Genomic DNA, 24,230 nt, shown 5'->3' with positions numbered 1-24,230 from the left:
TGCAACTTGTCTCTGGGGGTCATACGGCGGTGGCTGTTAACGGGCAGACCAGTAATTTCTTTGCGAATGGTAGGGGTTTGAGACAAGGGGACCCGGCGTCTCCCCTGCTTTTCAACTTTGTGGCTGATGCTCTCTCCCGCATTCTGGCTCGAGCAGCGGCTGCTGGACGTATTTCGCCTGTTAGTTCTCATCTCATTCCTAATGGCATTTCTCACTTACAATATGCGGACGACACCATCATTTTGGTGGAGCTTAATGATCATTCCATCACAAATCTGAAATTTATTCTTCTATGCTTTGAAGCTTTGTCGGGCCTTAAAATCAACTTCTCTAAGAGCGAGGCTATTGTGACTGGGGTATCTGATGTGGAGGCGCAGCGGGTGGCACACCTTCTGAATTATTCTCTTGGGTCTTTCCCTCTGAAATATTTGGGCCTGCCCATCTCCCCTCTTAAGTTGTTGGCTAAAGATTTTGCCCCGGTTGTGACTAAAGTTGGCAATAGAGTTCTGCCGTGGCGAGGCCGGTACAATTCCCAGGCGGGCAAGGTTGCCCTCACCAACTCCTGCCTCTCCTCGCCCCCGATGTTCCTTATGGGATTCTACCTGCTGTCCGAAGGGACGCACTCGGGCTTCGATAAGCACAAGGGTGCTTTCTTCTGGAATTCCTCCGATAATAAACGCAAATATAGGATGGTGAAGTGGGATCTCATTTGTAGACCCAAGAGCATGGGGGGTCTTGGCATCATTAACACCAGAATCATGAATAAATGCCTGCTGCTAAAATGGTGGTGGAAGATTATGTTCCTCGACGAACGTCCCGCTTGGCTTAATCTCCTAAAAGCAAAATATTTCCCTTCTTCCAGCCCTATGTTCGCTACCGCCTGTGGTGGCTCTCAATTCTGGCGCCAGCTGGTTAGCATCAGGCCGGCTTTCCAGTCCCTTGTGAAGTTTGTTGTCCGTAACGGTAAGTCCACGCGTTTTTGGTTAGACTGGTGGGTTGGGGACACCACGTTGGCGGTGGCCCACCCAACTCTGTTCTCGTTCTGTGCTAATCCCGAGATCTCTATCTTTGAGCTCTCGGCTCAGGGCTGGGTTCTAGATTTCCGGCGCTCTCTTTCCCCAGTAGAGTTGGAAGATTGGCATCTACTTATTGCCTGCTTCCCCCTGCTCTCGGAGGAAGAGGACTCCGTGGTTTGGCCTCACTCCTCTTCGGGGCGTTTTTTGGTAAAGTCGGCGTATTTGAAACTTATCGCTGGTACCCGCACGGATAAGTTTAAGTACATTTGGTCTACCCGCATCCCTCCCAAGATCAAGATCTTCCTTTGGCAAGCTCACCATCGTAAACTTCCTGCGGCTGATCAGATTAAGAAGAGGAATGGTCCGGGCTCGGACTCATGTCAGCTTTGCGGTGCCCTTGAAAATACTGAGCATATCTTTTTCCAGTGCTCTTTGGCTAAATTCATTTGGAGTTGCATTAGACTTTGGCTTGGGGTTAATTGGAACCCTTCCTCCTTTGGTGATTTGAGGCAGTGCATCGATTCCCTAGTAGGCCGTTCTAAGAGGGTTTTCATGGTGGGCTGGGCTGCGATTTGTTGGCCGCTCTGGACTACTAGGAACAAGTTGACTATTGAACACATTTTTCCAACTAACCCAGTCAACTGCTTATTTAAAGCCATTATCTTTTTACAGCAGTGGAGATCATTGATTAAGGATGGAGATCTAGAGGCTTTCGACGATATGCTATCCAGAATGAAATCTACGGCGTCCACCCTGCTGCGGCATTCTAGGCGGGATCTTCCTTAGTGGTTTGGCTGTTGGTTTGGAGGCCTGCGTGCCATTTAGGTTGGATCCCTTGTATCTGCACTTCTTTTTCGGCTTTGTTAAACTTCTGTGGTTTCGTGGTTGGCTGTGACTCTGACTGGTGGCTTTATTTATAAAGTCGGGCTATCGCCTTTTATCTAAAAAAAAGCCAAACCTCACATAACTTCATCGATTTTGTAGGATAACACCACATTTTAAAGAGCAGTACTATCTGCTAGTTGAATGTATAAACAGTTAAGGGAGCAATAATCTTTGATCTTGGAGGATGAACAAAGTACCAATGGTCCAAAGACAACAAACAGCAGTTTTATTTTGACAATTTACTCCTCCTTTATTCACTTATAAGAATAGTGGCATCATTTACAATCTGTCCAGATACTAGGAGGAGCTAATCTGGCTAACTTAGCCAGTTCATGTGCTACTTGATTCTCATCTCTATTACAGTGTTCATATATTACATGTGAAAAATCTAGCGCCATGAATTGGCAGTCATCGAAGACTGCACTTGCCACTGAAGAAGAAGATCCTTCTTGCATTGTAATTATAACCTCAGAGTTATCAGAGTTTACTTCAACCCGGTTGCATCCAACTATGCGGGCCAGGTTAAATCCAAATCTCAGCGCTATGGCTTCCGCTGTAAAAGCATCGAAACAGACATCCAATTTCTCGTCCGCCGCTGCTACAAAAGCACCCGAACTGTCTGTGATAACTCCACCAACTGAACCCTGTAGTCTATCCTCATTGAAACTACCGTCGACGTTCAGCTTCACATATCTGGTTCTTGGTTCACAACAAACGGCAGTTATCTAAACCGAGCCTGGAGGCATTACCTTTTTCTTTCAAGAAAAGAAACCCAACTATTCGAGCCGTATAATAAATTCATCATTGGACACTTGGACAATGAGTGAACTATTATGGTGCTGGTCTAGGTCGAAACTTGAATGCTTTGTTTCTAAATCTGGGAGCGAGGCAAAAGAGGAGTCCAGAGAGACCTTGACTCTTTTAGGAAAAAAGAGAGATCAAATGTGTGGCACGTGCAAGTGCATGGACAACATTTTTAGTACCCTTGTAGCATATGTTGTCGTTGCTTGCAGTGCCGTCGCAACATTTTCATCGCTGTTTGCAGCATCCAGCTGTGCCGTTCGTAACACCACAACTACGCAAATGTAACTCGACTGAGACTTCGACCGAGTTCTAGACACACAATTTTTAGTATGGATAATTATATTTAAGGTTGAAATAATCCAATTTTAAAATCATACTATTAAGAACTTTATGTTTTATGAAATAAGTTTCCGTGGACATCTTATGCACATTATGACTAAGGTAAAAGAAAACTAATAGGTAAGAAAAGTTGAGACATATGCCTTTTTGTATAATTGTTCATGATAGTTACCATTTTATCAGTCCATCTTTGCAATAGCTATGGTCATGTGCGATGATCATGGTATGTTTCTTCCCGCTGCTAGCTATTTGCCGTATGCTCTGGATTGATGCTGCTAGCAGTAGCATGGACGCACATGCATGGGCACGTCTCCGTTTTTATTTCTGATAACATCAGAAGGATAATGGGATATCCAATTATGTCAGTAAAATGTAATCAGTCAAATAGAAATTCGCTCAACAAATGCGGTGGCAAGAATGGATATCCTATAATGTCCTTTTGGGGGAAAATACATGGCATGCTCACGTGCATACCAGCATCTCATCCAATCACTGTTCTCTAAGGAGATTCCCAGCTACCCAAATCCACAAGTATATCTGATCTCCTTGTGGCTCTCACTCTGCACCAATGACATCCAAGATACAGATTTCTTGCTCTGTACCTGTCCTTTCAGCCTAAAACGGTCGATTCCCTCTGTCCGTCCTCTGCCTTAAGAAGCCCCCTGCTCCAATCCTCTTAAGCCATCTCCACACCCACTCCTCATTCTTGGAGAACAACACAGAACCTAGTCAATCAGAATGGCCGCAACCACCATGTCACTCTCTTCCCCAGCCTTCGCCGGCAAGGCAGTAAAGAACTTGCCATCATCATCTCTTTTCGGGGAGGCTCGCGTCACCATGCGCAAGACGGCGGCAAAGGCCAAGCAGGTTGCCTCCGGCAGCCCGTGGTACGGCTCTGATCGCGTGCTCTACCTCGGCCCGCTTTCTGGTGAGCCCCCGAGCTATCTGACCGGTGAATTCCCCGGCGACTATGGGTGGGACACCGCTGGGCTGTCGGCTGACCCCGAGACCTTCGCCAAGAACCGCGAGCTGGAGGTGATCCACTGCCGTTGGGCCATGCTTGGCGCGCTCGGTTGCGTCTTCCCCGAGCTTCTCGCCCGCAATGGTGTGAAGTTCGGCGAGGCTGTTTGGTTCAAGGCTGGATCCCAGATCTTCAGCGAGGGCGGCCTCGACTACCTGGGCAACCCAAGCCTTGTGCACGCACAAAGTATCCTTGCCATCTGGGCTTGTCAGGTCGTGCTCATGGGCGCCGTTGAGGGCTACCGCATTGCCGGTGGACCGCTCGGTGAGATCGTTGACCCGCTCTACCCGGGCGGCAGCTTTGATCCGCTCGGCCTTGCCGACGACCCTGAGGCATTCACCGAGCTCAAGGTTAAGGAGATCAAGAACGGTCGCCTCGCTATGTTTTCCATGTTCGGTTTCTTTGTGCAAGCCATCGTCACCGGCAAGGGTCCACTAGAGAACCTCGCTGACCACCTCTCCGACCCCGTCAACAACAACGCATGGGCATTCGCCACCAACTTTGTTCCCGGCAAGTAAGGTGTGTATGTGTGTGTGCACACGCTTGCGGTGAAGTATGCCGTTGTGCGGTCTGAATTGTACTACCATGATGTAAATTACGAGGATTCGATTGTTTGGAAAAAAATTATGAGGTTTTTGTGCAAAAGCTAATGTTTTCCCACCTTCGATCTCACCCATTTGACATGATCATCTGAACGAATACGTTGGCTTCGCATTTGCGTAACAGCAGCACGTGTTGTGCTCTGGCAACGGCAACTTATGCATCATATACATTAGCAAATTTGCCGGGCTGCATCAAACAAGACAGTGGTACATGGTTGAGGGGTTGTTCAGGCCTTCCGGTCGAAATACCGGGCAACAAAAATGATGAGTGGTTACTGGCCTGAAAGCAAGATAGAAATTTGAGTTATGCATGCTTCACAGGAGTGCGTCGGTCTGTTTGAGATCTCTCTAAAATTTTATTTTATGGTTTGAAAAAATTCAACACAAGTATTGATCTAGCAATGTGGAAAAATAGCAAAAGGTCTGAAGCCAAACCTTCAGAAACAGATAACTTCATCGATTTATTAGGACGACACCACATTTTAAAGAGCATGTACTATCTGATAGCTGAATGTATGAACAGTTAAGGGAGCAATAATCTTTGATCTTGGAGGATGAACAAAGTAGCAATTGTCCAGAAGACAACAAACGGCAGTTATCTGAGCTGAGCCCGGAGGCATTGCCTTTCTCTTTCGAAGAAACAAACCCAACGTGCCGTTTTATCACCAGACACCTGGACAATCAGTCTACTACTCCCTTCGTTCGGAATTACTCGTCGAAGAAATGAATGTATCTAGATGTATTTTAGTTGTAGATACATCCATTTTTGTTACAAGTAATTTCGAACGGAGCGAGTACTATCATGATGGTCTGCTTTGTTTCTGAATCTGGGAGCAAGGAAAAAGAAGGCCAGAGAGACCTCAACTCTTCCAGAAAAAAAGAGCGCAAGTGTGTGGACAATATTTTTAGTATGGATAATTATATTTAAGATTAGAATAATCTAATTTTAAAATCATATTATTAAGAACTTTATGTTTTATGAAAATGAGTTTTCGTGGTATCAAAAAGAAAAAATTCCATTGGTAACATATTATGCACATTATGACTATGGTAATAAGAGCCTTATAGGAAGGACGTTTGAAACAATATGCCTTTTGTATAATTGTTCTTGATAGTTACATATGAGTTGTCGCTTAAACATATGTATCTTAACATATTTCGGTACTATTTAAGAGACAACTAATATGGGATCGAGAGAGTACCATTTTATTGGTCCTTCTTTGCAATAGGTATGGTCTTGTGCGACGATCATGGTATGTTTTTTCTAGCTGCTAGCTTGTACTACGCATGTCCTGGTTTATTGGCCCCCGTCATAATCTGTGCTAAATTTTAACCATAAATTTAACTAACAAAATATTTATGCATATCACAAAAAATTATATAACTGAAAACTATGTTCAAATACAAATCCAACGATGTAATTTTTGTTGACATGCACTAACATTTTATTAGCTAAATCTTTGATCAAAATCTAGCACAAATTATAAAGGGGGGTCAATAAATCAGGACGGAGGTAGTATTTGCCGTATGCTCTGGATCGATGCTGCTAGCAGTAGCATGGACACACCTGCATGAGCATGTGTCCGTCTTTATTTCAGATAAGATCAGAAGCATAATGGGATAGGGTGAGGCGGGGGAAACCCTAGTCGCGCCGTTGCCAGGCCCTACCGCTCCTCCTTCCCCCGCATCGCCGCCGCCGGAGGGGACGCGGGCGAAGCCCATGCGTGGCCAGTGAAGGTGGCGGCAGGGCGGTCGTTCTACACTCGATTGCGTTGCGACCCAGGCGGATCGCCACCTATGGGGGCGGGGCGCGGTCTTCCCATCCTGGCGGCGACTTCTCTAGGCGTCGGCATTCTGCTCGTCTCTGGCAGCTTCGCGTGTCTCGTGGTGGAGGGCGTGCAACAGCGGGCGCGTATGGGCGGCTGGGAGGACCAGATCTGGCTGGCATGCTCCCTACGCGCTCAGGTGGGGGGCTGGGACGGCACCCGAGGCTCTTTCCGGCTGCAGGGGCGCGGTGCCGGGCTGGCGACCTCCGGTGGTGCTGTCCAGGGTGAGCATCGGAGGTGCTCGGCTCGTTGGCTCTGGTTCATGTGGGCTGGTTCCCAGTCCGGCGAGTTAGGCTGAGGAGGTGGATCTGGGGGAAGTTGGTGGTGGGGAAGTTGTGGCGGCCAGGCTCGACATCCCCTCCCGTCGGCGACGGTGCTCGAGGTGAGCAGCTGTGTCAATGGAGGTGCACCCCGCAGTCAACGGTGAGGACGCTCGCCGCGGAGTTGCTGGATGTTGGGAGGTCTTGCGCTCCTATGCTTGCCGGACACAACGACCAATGTATGCGGAGAGGTCAGGCCTGTGATGCTTGAGGCGAAAGCCTTGTTTCGGCCTTGCCAGCATCGATGATGGCGACGCCTTCCGGCGCCGTTTTCCTCCCTGGAGGCGTCATTGTCAAGCTCCTTCCTTGTGTCCTCTAATGTGCTCCGGGCGAAAGCCTAGATCCATCTGTGGATCGGACATCGACGAGGTCTTTGACATCGTTACCCCCTTGGGGGCGTTGTCTTTGGAGCCATTGAGCTGCTATGGTTCGTTTGTCGTCTCGGCTCGAGTGCGGTTGGTCTGTTGGTGTGTGGTTGGGCTGATGGATTGTTTGGTGGTGGTTGCAGAAGTGAATTGTGGCGGCGTTCTTTGCCTTGGTCATCCCTGTGCTATTGGTCGATCTCTCTCTTGGGGGCTTGTGGCGGCGGTGAGGTCTCATGTTTTGGTGCCCTTCGACGACTCTTGAGGTTTGGTTGCCTCGCATAGTGCTCTGGTTCCCTCTATTTGTGATGGTGGCCGTGGTGTGGCCCAGAGGAGGTGCGGGGCTGTCTCGGCGGAACATTGCCCTTCGTCACGGTCTGTGGCTCTCTCTGTCGCGTCGTGGCTAGGCATTGGGAAGCCCTTCGACGGTTGTTGCGACTCTCCTAGTTCTTCAAAGTGTTGAGTGTTCGCAGGGTAGCAGGCGGCTTCTTCTCTTGGTCTTCTCGGTGTTGATTCTCCTTTCGACTGATCCAACAATGCTAGTTTCCGCTCTTCTTGGTCTGCCTAGTGGTGATGGGTGCTAAGTTCTTGGTTTCGGCTACTTGTCGTAACTCATTTTCTGGTTCTTCTCTGTTGTACCTCGGTCCTTCTCGTGTGTGTTGGGTGCTGCAGTTGTGTAGCCTTTGTGTTGTATCTTAATCTTACTTACGTTAGAATAAATCCGAGGCACTCCGTCGATCGTCCGAAGACCAAGCAATCACACGAGCACGATACCGAGATTTGTTAACGAGGTTCAACGATATAGCTACATCCCCGGGGCCTGACTATGGGCGCTCTTCCCCATGATACCGCTACAATACCACACCCGGTCGCCCTGGACACCAGCACATGCCGCCGGCTTCCCCTGCGTTCCGGTGCTATTATGTTGGCATATGTTACATCGTGTGTCTACCCCACTATATATGAGAGGCCTAGGATACAAGTGTCCTACTAGGACACGACTCTGCATCCTATATAAACACAATACAACTCATAGTCCAACTGTAACTTACTTTGTACACAATATTCGACACAACTCTAACAAACTCCACCTTGGCGAATATTCTCCACCACCTTGAATTCTTCAGTGCGTCAAACTTCCATGTACATTGGACTTGAGCTTATCCCATGAGTTTCGCTGCTACTGCAAAGACTACATATAACTCCACCTACAACTTGTAGTCCCTTCTTTTCTTGACCACGGTCAACACTCGAGCAAAACTAAGTTCCTTGTTACTCTAGCTTGTGCTCCCAACTTTCAGAGTACCCGTCCAATGCCATCACACACCGATCACTGACATGCGTGAAAGTGAACAACTCACATATTGGGTGTCACACATAAGAATTACCTGAACTCAACATCACCGCTCTTTTCTTGACCGCCTGTCTGAAACTTGAAGGAATTTCACCATTGCTTATAGTCACCCTGAGTCAAATTCGCAGTTGTCTCACCACATGTATGACCACCAGAGCCCTGGCCCATCTCCATGTCCCGTGAGTACCGTACGCCTTGCCGCTATTGCCGCGTCGAGCCTCCGCTGTCCCGGTCGAGTCTCAAGGGCCGCGGACCCACACCACTCAACCCCCACTACAGAGTACCACCGATCATCACCGACCGATGATGAGTTTCACGCTTCCATCAGACCACTGGGCTCCAGTCCGAATTGTGTGTCACTCGATTTTCCTGCTGAATAGGCTTCGATTCCCTGGATCCTTACACCGTAGCCCCTCAATCCAGCACCAAGTGAAGTCTTACAGACTCCAACTCCACCTTCAACATGACTCCATGGTAGATGATCAGTCCACCCTTGCGCCCCGTCGACTTCAAGCTCCGTGTGTACATCACCTTGAATCAAACCCGCACCATAGTCTTGTCGAAGCCACACAAGCCCTCAGGGCCTGCGCCACGTGTTTCCACGTCCAGAAGTCGGTCACCATCAGCATCACGTTCCTATGTCGTCGTCGCCGATCCACCACCGTCTTCTGTACCAACCGACTTGCGTCGATCCCTCAGACTGCCTAGTCCGACCCAGCCGAACTCGTTCGTCTGTATGACACGCTCGAGGCTCCCAAATCGTCTTCCGCAAATTTCCATCCAACACATAATAATTCCATCTTAGCTGACCTGACTTCCTGCAACGCCTTCAAGCATCACTGTTGTGCCATCAAAACTTTCACCCTTGTCTGTCATAACCCAAGGTTTTCAATTTTGTAAATTTCTTCACCTTAAACCTGATACCCGTTGGCGCCATGGTTCTTCATATGACTGACCTTGTGAAAAATTATTCAAGCTTTCCACGTGATGCCCCAAGTAGACGAACAGCCTCCGCGTACTACAGCAGTTCCAACCAGAAAACATTCTGGTCCTCGCGTGTAAAAGCTACTAGGCTCAACTCACGGTGCTAGCTTTTGCCTTGCCACAGCCTTGCTATTTCCAATGGACGTGAAACATGTATCAATAGATTTCCTTTGCCGATTCGTTCTGCTGCTGCCTCTTTCCGTGTCGTACACGAGGACCCGGTCTTCTTTTTTTCCAAAACAAATCTCACGTAGTACCTGTACGCACGCAGCCTCCCTAGCAGCCTCCACACCGGCCATGGGCCAGCAAACGGCCAACGATCCCATCAGTATAGAGGTACGCTTGTACGCTAGGCCGCCGCCAGTACGCTCGCCCGATCGGGTCATCGATCGCCGCACGGAGTATTTAACCAAAAACTACCAAAATTCATGGAACCATAACAAAAAACTACCACTTTACGATTTTGTGCAAAAAACTACCGCTTTTTTTCTAAACCGTGGCAAAAAACTACCAAGTCTGAAAACAGTCCGATTTGTCTCTTTTAAGCGCGTTTCTGACAGAGTTGGCTCACACATAAGCAGGCTAAAAAAGCAATCGGGTCCCTAGTTTTTTTAAAAAAAAGCAATCCAGTCCTCCAGCGACTGGAGGGGGCGGGCGGCTGCGTGCACGCGTGCGAGGAGGCACTGGGATGCGCGACGGCGGCGGCGTGGCGAGCTCGCGGCGGCCCTGCGAGCTGCGCGTGCCATGGGGCCCGGCTGCGTCAGACAAGGGGAGGATCCTGCACGCGCTGCTGCGGCGAGCCGGCGGGGCGGCTGCTCGAGCGGTTGCGCAAGGGCTGTGCGCACGGCTGCGTGTGCGCGTGCGGCAGTGGGGCTGCGACGAGGTGCGGCTGTGCAGTGCGGCGGGGCTGCGCGAGAGGAGGAGCTTGTGCCCGTGCTGCTGCTGCAAGAGAAGGAGAGGAGGCAGAGGAGAAGGAGATGGAGAGGAGACAGTGGAGAAGGAGAAGAGGGGCTGGGTTGCTGCTGCTCAGCGAGCTGCTGGAGCGAGGAGAAGTAGAGGAGCACAAGCACCACCGCCACGACGCTCGCCGTTTGCTGGCCGGCTAGCTTGCGTGCGTGCGCAGCAGCCGCGGCCGCCGCCGCGAGCGTGCTGGGCCTCGCCAAGAAGTGGATCGCTTTTTTGAAAAAAAAAACTAAGGACCCGATTGTTTTTTTAGCCTCCTTATGTGTGGGCCAACTCTGGCAGAAACGCGCTTAAAAGAGCCAAATCGGGCTCTTTTCAGACTTGGTAGTTTTTAGTCAAGGATTAGTTTGAAAATGGTAGTTTTCGGCACAAATTTGTAAAGTGGTAGTTTGTAGGCACGGTTCCACGAATTATGATAGTTTTTGCTAAATACTCTCGCCGCACGTCTCCCTGCTGGTGGCATACGCCCACGCGCCTCAAGTCAACTCGCCGAGATCAAGATTCACCGCCTGCGTACCGATTCGATATGCCAAACCTGTGCTACTGCCTCTTGATTGCTCCACAAAGATTCCAAGGACCAACATCCGCTGATCTGCAACACCGACGACGAACTCGCCTAATTGCTTCGGCAAAATATTGTCGCTATCTTTTTCAATCTCGTCGAGAACCACGCCGCTTCTGGCTGCAATCTCAGACTCGATAATTTCTCTAGATCAACAATCCACAACCTCCGGACAACGTAGCTCATGATACCACTTGTTAAAATAAATTCGAGTCCGTCGATCATCCGAGGACCAAGCAATCACATGAGCACGATACCGAGATTTGTTAACGAGGTTCACCGATATGGCTACATCCCCGGGGCCTGACTATGGGCGCTCTTCCCCATGATACCGCTACAATACAGCACCCGGTCGCCCTGAACACCGTCACATGCCGCCGGCTTCCCCTGCGTTCCGGTGATATTATGTTGGCATAGGTTATATCGTGTGTCTACCTCCGCTATATACGAGAGGCCTAGGATACAAGTGTCCTACTAGGACACGACTCTACATCCTATATAAATACAATACAACTCAGAGTCCAACTGTAACGTACCTTGTACACAATATTCGACACAACTCTAACTTATGATAATCAAAATGATTCAGGCCGGCGTAAGCCCGCCGTAGCCGTCAAAAAGTAATAATGGGATATCCAATTATGTCAGTAAAATGTAGAGTCAGTCAAATAGAAATTTGCTCACCAAATGCGGTGGCAATCCTTGGTTGCAAGAATGGATATCCTATAATGTCCTTTGGGGGGAAAATACATGATATGCTCACGTGCATACCAGCGTGTCATCCAATAACTGCTCTCTAAGGAGATTCCCAGCTAGCCATATCCACAAGATCTTAAAAGTGTATCTGATCTCCTTGTGGCTCTCACTCTGCACCAATGACATCCAAAATACAGATTTCTTCAGCACAACGGTCGATTCCCTCTCTCCGCCCTCTGCCTTAAGAAGCCCCCCTGCTCCAATCCTCTCAAGCCATCTCCACCTTCACTCCTCATTCTTGGAGAACAACACAGAACCTAATCAATCAGAATGGCCGCAACCACCATGTCACTCTCCTCCCCAGCCTTCGCCGGCAAGGCAGTGAAGAGCTTACCATCGCCATCTCTTTTCGGGGAGGCTCGCGTTACCATGCGCAAGACTGCAGCAAAGGTCAAGCAGGTTGCCTCCGGCAGCCCGTGGTACGGCTCTGACCGCGTGCTCTATCTTGGCCCGCTTTCTGGTGAGCCCCCGAGCTACCTGACCGGTGAGTTCCCCGGCGACTACGGGTGGGACACCGCTGGTCTGTCGGCTGACCCCGAGACCTTCGCCAAGAACCGCGAGCTGGAGGTGATCCACTGCCGTTGGGCCATGCTTGGCGCGCTCGGTTGCGTCTTCCCCGAGCTGCTCGCCCGCAACGGTGTGAAGTTCGGCGAGGCTGTTTGGTTCAAGGCTGGATCCCAGATCTTCAGCGAGGGCGGCCTCGACTACCTCGGCAACCCAAGCCTTGTGCACGCACAAAGTATCCTTGCCATCTGGGCTTGTCAGGTCGTGCTCATGGGCGCCGTTGAGGGCTACCGCATTGCCGGTGGACCGCTCGGTGAGATCGTTGACCCGCTCTACCCGGGCGGCAGCTTTGATCCGCTCGGCCTTGCCGACGACCCTGAGGCATTCGCCGAGCTCAAGGTTAAGGAGATCAAGAACGGTCGCCTCGCTATGTTTTCCATGTTCGGTTTCTTTGTGCAAGCCATCGTCACCGGCAAGGGTCCACTAGAGAACCTCGCTGACCACCTCTCCGACCCCGTCAACAACAACGCATGGGCATTCGCCACCAACTTTGTTCCCGGCAAGTAAGGTGTGTATGTGTGTGTGCACACGCTTGCGGTGAAGTATGCCGTTGTGCGGTCTGAATTGTACTACCATGATGTAAATTACGAGGATTCATTGTTTGGAAAAAAATTATGAGGTTTTTGTGCAAAAGCTAATGTTTTCCCACCTTCGATCTCACCCATTTGACATGATCATCTGAACGAATACGTTGGCTTCGCATTTGCGTAACAGCAGCACGTGTTGTGCTCTGGCAACGGCAACTTATGCATCATATACATTAGCAAATTTGCCGGGCTGCATCAAACAAGACAGTGGTACATGGTTGAGGGGTTGTTCAGGCCTTCCGGTCGAAATACCGGGCAACAAAATGATGAGTGGTTACTGGCCTGAAAGCAAGATAGAAATTTGAGTTATGCATGCTTCACAGGAGTGCGTCGGTCTGTTTGAGATCTCTCTGAAATTTTATTTTATGGTTTGAAAAAATTCAACACAAGTATTGATCTAGCAATGTGGAAAAATAGCAAAAGGTCTGAAGCCAAACCTTCAGAAACAGATAACTTCATCGATTTATTAGGACGACACCACATTTTAAAGAGCATGTACTATCTGATAGCTGAATGTATGAACAGTTAAGGGAGCAATAATCTTTGATCTTGGAGGATGAACAAAGTAGCAATTGTCCAGAAGACAACAAACGGCAGTTATCTGAGCTGAGCCCGGAGGCATTGCCTTTCTCTTTCGAAGAAACAAACCCAACGTGCCGTTTTATCACCAGACACCTGGACAATCAGTCTACTACTCCCTTCGTTCGGAATTACTCGTCGAAGAAATAAATGTATCTAGATGTATTTTAGTTGTAGATACATCCATTTTTGTTACAAGTAATTTCGAACAGAGCGAGTACTATCGTGATGGTCTGCTTTGTTTCTGAATCTGGGAGCAAGGAAAAAGAAGGCCAGAGAGACCTCAACTCTTTCAGAAAAAAAGAGCGCAAGTGTGTGGACAATATTTTTAGTATGGATAATTATATTTAAGATTAGAATAATCTAATTTTAAAATCATATTATTAAGAACTTTATGTTTTATGAAAATGAGTTTTCGTGGTATCAAAAAGAAAAAATTCCATTGGTAACATATTATGCACATTATGACTATGGTAATAAAAGCCTTATAGGAAGGACGTTTGAAACAATATGCCTTTTGTATAATTGTTCTTGATAGTTACATATGAGTTGTCGCTTAAACATATGTATCTTAACATATTTCGGTACTATTTAAGAGACAACTAATATGGAATCGAGAGAGTACCATTTTATTGGTCCTTCTTTGCAATAGGTATGGTCTTGTGCGACGATCATGGTATGTTTTTTCTAGCTGCTAGCTTGTACTACGCATGTCCTGGTTTATTGGCCCCATCATAATCTGTGCTAAATTTTGACCATAAATTTAACTAACAAAATATTTATGCATATCACAAAAAATTATATAATTGAAAACTATATTCAAATACAAATCCAACGATGTAATTTTTGTTGGCATGCACTAACATTTTATTAGTTAAATCTTTGATCAAAATCTAGCACAAATTATAAAGGGGGGCCAATAAATCAGGACGGAGGTAGTATTTGCCGTATGCTCTGGATCGATGCTGCTAGCAGTAGCATGGACACACCTGCATGAGCATGTGTCCGTCTTTATTTCAGATAAGATCAGAAGCATAATGGGATAGGGTGAGGCGGGGGAAACCCTAGTCGCGCCGTTGCCAGGCCCTACCGCTCCTCCTTCCCCCGCATCGCCGCCGCCGGAGGGGACGCCGGCGAAGCCCATGCGTGGCCAGTGAAGGTGGCGGTGGGGCGGTCGTTCTACACTCGATTGCGTTGCGACCCAGGCGGATCGCCACCTATGGGGGCGGGGCGCGGTCTTCCCATCCTGGCGGCGGCTTCTCTAGGCGTCGGCATTCTGCTCGTCTCTGGCAGCTTCGCGTGTCTCGTGGTGGAGGGCGTGCAACAGCGGGCGCGTATGGGCGGCTGGGAGGACCAGATCTGGCTGGCATGCTCCCTACGCGCTTAGGTGGGGGGCTGGGACGGCACCCGGGGCTCTTTCCGGCTGCAGGGGCGCGGTGCCGGGCTGGCAACCTCCGGTGGTGCTGTCCAGGGTGAGCATCGGACGTGCTCGGCTCGTTGGCTCTGGTTCATGTGGGCTAGTTCCCAGTCCGGCGAGTTAGGCTGAGGAGATGGATCTGGGGGAAGTTGGTGGTGGGGAAGTTGTGGCGGCCAGGCTCGACATCCCCTCCTGTCGGCGACGGTGCTCGAGGTGAGCAGCTGTGTCAATGGAGGTGCACCCCGCAGTCAACGGTGAGGACGCTCACCGCGGAGTTGCTGGATGTTGGGAGGTCTCGCGCTCCTATGCTTGCTGGACACAACGACCAATGTATGCGGAGAGGTCAGGCCTGTGATGCTTGAGGCGAAAGCCTTGTTTCGGCCTTGCCAGCATCGATGATGGCGACGCCTTCCGGCGCCGTTTTCCTCCCTGGAGGCGTCATTGTCAAGCTCCTGCCTTGTGTCCTCTAATGTGCTCCAGGCGAAAGCCTAGATCCATCTGTGGATCGGACATCGACGAGGTCTTTGACATCGTTACCCCCTTGGGGGCGTTGTCTTTGGAGCCATTGAGCTGCTATGGTTCGTTTGTCGTCTCGGCTCGAGTGCGGTTGATCTGTTGGTGTGTGGTTGGGCTGATGGATTGTTTGGTGGTGGTTCCGGAAGTGAATTGTGGCGGCGTTCTTTGCCTTGGTCATCCCTGTGCTATTGGTCGATCTCTCTCTTGGGGGCTTGTGGCGGCGGTGAGGTCTCATGTTTTGGTGCCCTTCGACGACTCTTGAGGTTTGGTTGCCTCGCATAGTGCTCTGGTTCCCTCTATTTGTGATGGTGGCCGTGGTGTGGCCCAGAGGAGGTGCGGGGCTGTCTCGGCGGAACATTGCCCTTCGTCACGGTCTGTGGCTCTCTCTGTCGCGTCGTGGCTAGGCATTGGGAAGCCCTTCGACGGTGGTTGCGCCTCTCCTAGTTCTTCAAAGTGTTGAGTGTTCGCAGGGTAGCAGGTGGCTTCTTCTCTTGGTCTTCTCGGTGTTGATTCTCCTTTCGACTGATCCAACAATGCTAGTTTCCGCTCTTCTTGGTCTGCCTAGTGGTGATGGGTGCTAAGTTCTTGGTTTTGGCTGCTTGTCGTAACTCATTTTCTGGTTCTACTCTATTGTACCTCGATCCTTCTCGTGTGTGTTGGGTGTTGCAGTTGTGTAGCCTTTGTGTTGTATCTTAATCTTACTTATGTTAGAATAAATCCGAGGCACTCCGTCGATCATTCGAAGACCAAGCAATCACACGAGCACGGTACCGAGATTTGTTAACGAGGTTCAACGATATGGCTACATCCTCGGGGCCTGACTATGGGCGCTCTTCCCCATGATACCGCTACAATACCACACCCGGTCGCCCTGGACACTGGCACATGCCGCCGGCTTCCCCTGCGTTCCGGTGCTAATATGTTGGCATATGTTACATCGTGTGTCTACCCCGCTATATACGAGAGGCCTAGGATACAAGTGTCCTACTAGGACACGACTCCGCATCCTATATAAACACAATACAACTCATAGTCCAACTGTAACTTACTTTGTACACAATATTCGACACAACTCTAACAAACTCCACCTTGGCGAATATTCTCCACCACCTTGAATTCTTCAGTGCGTCAAACTTCCATGTACATTGGACTTGAGCTTATCCCATGAGTTCCACTGCTACTCCAAAGACTACATATAACTCCACCTACAACTTGTAGTCCCTTCTTTTCTTGACCACGGTCAACACTCGAGCAAAACTAAGTTCCTTGTTACTCTAGCTTGTGCTCCCAACTTTCAGAGTACCCGTCCAATGCCATCACACACCGATCACTGACATGCGTGAAAGTGAACAACTCACATATTGGGTGTCACACATAAGAATTACCTAAACTCAACATCACCGCTCCTTTCTTGACCGCCTGTCTGAAACTTGAAGGAATTTCACCATTGCTTATAGTCACCCTGAGTCAAATTCGCAGTTGTCTCACCACATGTATGACCACCAGAGCCCTGGCCCATCTCCATGTCTCGTGAGTACCGTACGCCTTGCCGCTATTACCGCGTCAAGCCTCCGCTGTCCCGGTCGAGTCTCAAGGGCCGCGGACCCACACCACTCAACCCCCACTACAGAGTACCACCGATCATCACCGACCGATGATGAGTTTCACGCTTCCATCAGACCACTGGGCTCCAGTCCGAATTGTGTGTCACTCGATTTTCCTGCTGAATAGGCTTCGATTCCCTGGATCCTTACACCGTAGCCCCTCAATCCAGCACCAAGTGAAGTCTTACAGACTCCAACTCCACCTTCAACATGACTCCTTGGTAGATGATCAGTCCACCCTTGCGCCCCGTCGACTTCAAGCTCCGTGTGTACATCACCTTGAATCAAACCCGCACCATAGTCTTGTCGAAGCCACACAAGCCTTCAGGGCCTGCGCCACGTGTTTTCACGCCCAGAAGTCGGTCACCATCAGCATCACGTTCCTATGTCGTCGTCGCCGATCCACCACCGTCTTCTGTACCAACCGACTTGCGTCGATCCGTCAGACTGCCTAGTCCGACCCAGCCGAACTCGTTCATCTGTATGACACGCTCGAGGCTCCCAAATCGTCTTCCGCAAATTTCCATCCAACACATAATAATTCCATCTTAGCTGACCTGACTTCCTGCAACGCCTTCAAGCATCACTGTTGTGCCATTAAAACTTTCACCCTTGTCTGTCATAATCCAAGGTTTTCAATTTCGTAAATTTCTTCACCTTAAACCTGATACCCGTTAGCGCCATGGTTCTTCATATGACTGACCCTGTGAAAAATTATTCAAGCTTTCCACGTGATGCCTCAAGTACACGAACAGCCTCCACGTACTACAGCAGTTCCAACCAGAAAACATTCCGGTCCTCGCGTGTAAAAACTACTAGGCTCAACTCACGGTGCTAGCTTTTGCCTTGCCACAGCCTTGCTATTTCCAATGGACGTGAAACATGTATCAATAGATTTCCTTTGCCGATTCGTTCTGCTGCTGCCTCTTTCCGTGTCGTACACGAGGACCCGGTCCTCTTTTTTTCCAAAACAAATCTCACGTAGTACCTGTACGCACGCAGCCTCCCTAGCAGCCTCCACACCGGCCATGGGCCAGCAAACGGCCAACGATCCCATCAGTATAGAGGTACGCTTGTACGCTAGGCCGCCGCCAGTACGCTCGCCCGATCGGGTCATCGATCGCCGCACGGAGTATTTAACCAAAAACTACCACAATTCACGAAACCGTGACGAAAAACTACCATTTTACGATTTTGTGCGAAAAACTACCGCTTTTTTCTTAAACCGTGGCAAAAAACTATCAAGTCTAAAAAGAGCCCGATTTGTCTCTTTTAAGCGCGTTTCTGACAGAGTTGGCCCACACATAAGCAGGCTAAAACAGCAATCGGGTCCCTAGTTTTTTTTAAAAAGCAATCCAGTCCTCCAGCGACTGGAGGGGGCGGGCGGCTGCGTGCACGCGTGCGAGGAGGCACTGGGATGCGTGACGGCGGCGGCGTGACGAGCTCACGGCGGCCCTGCGAGCTGCGCGTGCCATGGGGCCCGGCTGCGTCAGGCAAGAGGAGGATCCTGCACGCGCTGCTGCGGCGAGCCGGCGGGGCAGCTGCTCGAGCGGTTGCGCAAGGGCTGTGCGCACGGCTGCGTGTGCGCGTGCGGCAGTGGGGCTGCGACGAGGTGCGGCTGGGCAGGGCGGCGGGGCTGCGCGAGAGGAGGAGCTTGTGCCCGTGCTGCTGCTGCAAGAGAAGGAGAGGAGGCAGAGGAGAAGGAGACGGAGAGGAGACAGTGGAGAAGAAGAAGAGGGGCTGGGCTGCTGCTGCTCAGCGAGCTGCTGCAGCGGGGAGAAGTAGAGGAGAACGAGCACCACCGCCACGACACTCGCCGCTTGCTGGCCGGCTGGCTTGCGTGCGTGCGCAGCAGCCGCCGCCGCCGCCGCCGTCGCCGCGAGCGTGCTGGGCCTCGCCAAGGAGTGGATCGCTTTTTTGAAAAAAAAACTAAGGACCCGATTGCTTTTTTAGCCTGCTTATGTGTGGGCCAACTCTGGCAGAAACGCGCTTAAAAGAGTCAAATCGGGCTCTTTTCAGACTTGGTAGTTTTTAGTCAAGGATTAGTACGAAAATGGTAGTTTTCGGCACAAATTTGTAAAATGGTAGTTTGTAGGCACGGTTCCACAAATTGTAGTAGTTTTTTGCTAAATACTCTCGCCGCACGTCTCCCTGCTGGTGGCATACGCCCACGCGCCTCAAGTCAACTCACCGAGATCAAACTGTTGGATTCACCGCCTGCGTACCGATTCAATATGCCAAACCTGTGCTACTGCCTCTTGATTGCTCCACAAAGATTCCAAGGACCAACATCCGCTGATCTGCAACACCGACGACGAACTCGCCTAATTGCTTCGGCAAAATATTGTTGCTATCTTTTTCAATCTCGTCGAGAACCACGCCGCTTCTGGCTGCAATCTCAGACTCGACAATTTCTCTAGATCAACAATCCACAACCTCCGGACAACCTAGCTCATGATACCACTTGTTAAAATAAATTCGAGTCCGTCGATCATCCGAGAACCAAGCAATCACACGAGCACGATATCGAGATTTGTTAACGAGGTTCACCGATATGGCTACATCCCCGGGGCCTGACTATGGGCGCTCTTCCCCATGATACCGCTACAATACAGCACCCTGTCGCCCTGGACACCGTCACATGCCGCCGGCTTCCCCTGCGTTCCGGTGATATTATGTTGGCATAGGTTATATCGTGTGTCTACCTCCGCTATATACGAGAGGCCTAGGATACAAGTGTCCTACTAGGACACGACTCTACATCCTATATAAATACAATACAACTCAGAGTCCAACTGTAACGTACCTTGTACACAATATTCGACACAACTCTAACTTATGATAATCAAAATGATTCAGGCCGGCGTAAGCCCGCCGTAGCCGTCAAAAAGTAATAATGGGATATCCAATTATGTCAGTAAAATGTAGAGTCAGTCAAATAGAAATTTGCTCACCAAATGCGGTGGCAATCCTTGGTTGCAAGAATGGATATCCTATAATGTCCTTTGGGGGGAAAATACATGATATGCTCACGTGCATACCAGCGTGTCATCCAATAACTGCTCTCTAAGGAGATTCCCAGCTAGCCATATCCACAAGATCTTAAAAGTGTATCTGATCTCCTTGTGGCTCTCACTCTGCACCAATGACATCCAAAATACAGATTTCTTCAGCACAACGGTCGATTCCCTCTCTCCGCCCTCTGCCTTAAGAAGCCCCCCTGCTCCAATCCTCTCAAGCCATCTCCACCTTCACTCCTCATTCTTGGAGAACAACACAGAACCTAATCAATCAGAATGGCCGCAACCACCATGTCACTCTCCTCCCCAGCCTTCGCCGGCAAGGCAGTGAAGAGCTTACCATCGCCATCTCTTTTCGGGGAGGCTCGCGTTACCATGCGCAAGACTGCAGCAAAGGTCAAGCAGGTTGCCTCCGGCAGCCCGTGGTACGGCTCTGACCGCGTGCTCTACCTTGGCCCGCTTTCTGGTGAGCCCCCGAGCTACCTGACCGGTGAGTTCCCCGGCGACTACGGGTGGGACACCGCTGGTCTGTCGGCTGACCCCGAGACCTTCGCCAAGAACCGGGAACTCGAGGTGATCCACTGCCGCTGGGCCATGCTTGGCGCGCTCGGTTGCGTCTTCCCCGAGCTGCTCGCCCGCAACGGTGTGAAGTTCGGCGAGGCTGTTTGGTTCAAGGCTGGATCCCAGATCTTCAGCGAGGGCGGCCTCGACTACCTCGGCAACCCAAGCCTTGTGCACGCACAAAGTATCCTTGCCATCTGGGCTTGTCAGGTCGTGCTCATGGGCGCCGTCGAGGGCTACCGCATTGCCGGTGGGCCGCTCGGTGAGATCGTCGACCCGCTCTACCCGGGTGGCAGTTTTGACCCGCTCGGCCTTGCCGACGACCCCGAGGCATTCGCCGAGCTCAAGGTTAAGGAGATCAAGAACGGTCGCCTCGCCATGTTTTCCATGTTCGGTTTCTTTGTGCAAGCCATCGTCACCGGCAAGGGTCCATTAGAGAACCTCGCTGACCACCTCTCCGACCCTGTCAACAACAACGCATGGGCATTTGCCACCAACTTTGTTCCGGGCAAGTAAGGTGGAGTCAGTCATTGTGCAGTCCAAGTTGTACTACCATGATGTAAATTACGAGGATTCGATTGTCTGGAAAAGAGACAAGGATTCTTTGCAAAAGCTTATGTTCTCCCAAATAGGTTGATGTAAATTACGAGGATTCGATCATCCGAACAAATATGTTGTTGTTCGCATTTGATTAACACCATTACCATGTTGTGCTCCGGGGCCGGGCAACGGCAACTTATGCATCATATAATTCTGCAAATTTGCAGGCCTGCATTGAGAAGCCAGACATGGTTGATGGTTGAGGCGTTGTGCAGGCCTTCGGTCAAAATACCGGCAACAAAAATGATGAGTGGTTACTTTACTGCCTAAAAGCAAGATCGAAGTTTGAGTTATGCATGCTTCACAGGAATGTATCTCGTCTGTTTGAGATCTCTCTTCAATTTTATTTTAATGGTTTTGAAAACAGAGGACTCATCATTTAGCAATGTGGAGAAATAGTGAAGGATCTGAAAACCAAACATTTAGAAACAGAGGACTCATCATGTTTTTTAGGACAACACCACATTTCAAAGGGCAGCTTCTGCTAGCTGAATGTAAAAACAGTTAGTGCAGCAATAAAGTACCAGATGGCATTTAACTGAGCGGAGCCGGGAGGCTTTGCCTTTCTCTTTCAAGAAAAGAAACCCAACTATTCGAATAAAGTTTCACACGATTTTTGGCTTGTTTTTGTGTGTGTTAAGGGTCCCCATTGCACATGGCTTGCATAAGTTCACAACCACACACATATTCACACGCACAAATACATATCCACCTTACCAAGAAGAGGCGGCCTTTTTGGTAGTAGTATTTAATTGGTAATATGCCTTGCCAAGAAGACTGCATTTTTGGTAATGGTACTTATTTTCCGTTCAACTTTTATCTAGTACTAGATGAACCAGAAACTGCTAAGGCAGATGATGAATTAGGTTCCCTTTTTCAGATATTAACTTTAATGAGGTTTCCTCTGTTATGAAACATAACTCGATTCGCACTCTACTCAATGTAGGTGCTACCTCAGTGGGTCCAAAGCATATGACAAAGACAGCTCGCCGTTTCAGTTCCGTTCAAAGTGCCACGTGTCCTCGCCTATGCCGTCAGGGATTCTTTGTCGTCAGCCTATGTCTCTCTTTGCCGATAGTGGTTCTTTGCCGTTGGTTTTTATATTCTTTGCCGACAGTGGATCTTTTCCATTAGTTTTTCCGCTATTTTACCGTCAGCTATTCTTTGCCATCTGCCCTGATGAAAAGCTGGCGGCAAAGAGCTCCACATACAACAAATTACCTGATTTCTAGAGTGAGGCGTGACCACATCCCTATGTGATGTACTCGGATCTTTCTTCGATCATATATTTCGGTCCCCTTTGCCTTAGTTTTCTCTATCTTTATAGAAGATACAGAGACTGAAAACCTAAATTGATCCAATGTCATGCCCCTAGACCTAGCCTAGAAAAGATAGCTACATTACTAGGAAAAGGCCTACTAATAGCGCACCAGTTTTGCCTACTAATGGCGCACTACCAGTGCGCCATTAGTACCACGCCACTAATATTTTTTACTAATGGCGCACCACTGGTGCGTCATTAGTATCTGGTATACTAATGGCGCACCAAGAAGTGCGCTATTAGTATGTAACACCATGCGCCATTAGTGTGCCTCCCGGGGGGCCATACGTAACCATGTGCTTTGTCATACTAATGACGCACTCTGTGGTGATGCGCCATTAGTATCCTTTGGCATACTAATGGCGCACCTGGAGGTGATGCGCCATTAGTATGAATATTTGTTTTTTTTACTTTTCTGATTTTTGCACAGGTTACAAAATATATTATTGGACAAAATATAGACAGCAGCACACAGCAGCAGCAGATTCATCGAATACAATAGAAGATTAGTCTCCGAATACAATTCATCCTATTAGTCTCCGAATTCAAAAGACCAAACAAAGATAAAACATACAAGTCTCAAGACCGCGAGTATCGAGTTTGTCTTCACATTACAAGTCGATATCGATCATCTAAACTACCAGCACATAGAAGAGAGTTGCGGTCATCACGATGAGCATCATCGCGATCAAACTGGTCTTCATCCGGTTCCTCCAACGCTCCCTCCTCTCTCCCGCTAGATAGCGGGCGTATCTAGATTCGGCCTCCGCCCTAGTGGTGTACCCTTTGTAACTGTTACCGCTGAAACGGTGAACCTGTCTCCGACACTCCTCCCAGTCGTCGTAGACTCTGGGAACCTTACCCTTGTACACGACATACGACGGCATCTCTATGCACAAGCCAAACAATAGACAATACGTAAGCAATATGTAAGTATGCAACAAAAGGATCGGAAGAGAAAAGCAAGACATTAATAGCACGATTCATGGTCCTACTAATAAATAGCATCGATTACATCTAAGTTGACCGACTGTCCAAACCAAAGAGACATACGGATTCATTAAAGTTTAATTACAATATGAGTCAATCAATGTTTCAGAACTACACATCACTACTTTCGACTCGACTCATCGGACAGGAGCGTGGATGAAGCCGTCGTCTGTCGTGATGGTCATGAAATCGCGGTCATTGTCACCCTGCATTTGTAGCGTTCCATCTATCTCACTGTTTGACGGTTGATATCTGAGGAAGAACTGCCCCAAGGTATGAAGGACATCTTGATGGATGATGTCCGCAAACTCTGACTGGATACGAAAGAATTCTTGTCTGAGGTCCGCGTCCTGGATTACCGACAACCTCGCGGCCCAATCTTTGAGACTATCTGGTAGCAGAAGGTGATGATGGTCCCTTACGATCGCCCGCATGTGATGGAGGGCGTAGTAGGCATCCTTCTGACCGCCAGGCGGCTACTTGACGCAGCAGAACTTCGTATTGTGTGAGAAGGTGTGCTTGCCGTACTTACGAACTGCCCTGGTGAAGGTGCCTCCAGATTTGGCGTAGCCGGGGAGAACATCATCAAGAACTTTCTTGACATTTGTGTAGTCTATCTTGGAGTTACGGATCGGGTTGAAATACGTGGCCATGAAATATTTCAGGCTTAAGAGGAT

General features: G+C 49.4%; 3 protein-coding genes across 3 annotated transcripts; all 3 read left to right on the top strand.

Moving 5' to 3' along the window:
* Positions 1-3,713: 3,713 nt before the first annotated feature.
* LOC123113818 (chlorophyll a-b binding protein of LHCII type 1) lies at positions 3,714-4,710 on the top strand. Its single transcript, XM_044535130.1, has one exon. It carries the CDS (start codon positions 3,783-3,785, stop codon positions 4,581-4,583), a length of 801 nt encoding a protein of 266 aa, XP_044391065.1. The 5' UTR covers positions 3,714-3,782; the 3' UTR covers positions 4,584-4,710.
* A 7,283-nt stretch (positions 4,711-11,993) lies between these two features.
* Positions 11,994-12,991, top strand: LOC123113816 (chlorophyll a-b binding protein of LHCII type 1). Its single transcript, XM_044535128.1, has one exon. It carries the CDS (start codon positions 12,065-12,067, stop codon positions 12,863-12,865), a length of 801 nt encoding a protein of 266 aa, XP_044391063.1. The 5' UTR covers positions 11,994-12,064; the 3' UTR covers positions 12,866-12,991.
* Positions 12,992-20,283: 7,292 nt separating this feature from the next.
* On the top strand, positions 20,284-21,342 carry LOC123113817 (chlorophyll a-b binding protein of LHCII type 1). Its single transcript, XM_044535129.1, has one exon. It carries the CDS (start codon positions 20,358-20,360, stop codon positions 21,156-21,158), a length of 801 nt encoding a protein of 266 aa, XP_044391064.1. The 5' UTR covers positions 20,284-20,357; the 3' UTR covers positions 21,159-21,342.
* Positions 21,343-24,230: the final 2,888 nt, after the last annotated feature.

The sequence above is a fragment of the Triticum aestivum genome, chromosome 5B (genome assembly GCF_018294505.1).
Source record: "Triticum aestivum cultivar Chinese Spring chromosome 5B, IWGSC CS RefSeq v2.1, whole genome shotgun sequence".
Lineage (NCBI taxonomy): Eukaryota > Viridiplantae > Streptophyta > Magnoliopsida > Poales > Poaceae > Triticum > Triticum aestivum.
Note: the sequence above shows the minus strand (reverse complement) of the source record. Positions and strands in the feature narration are given on the sequence as shown.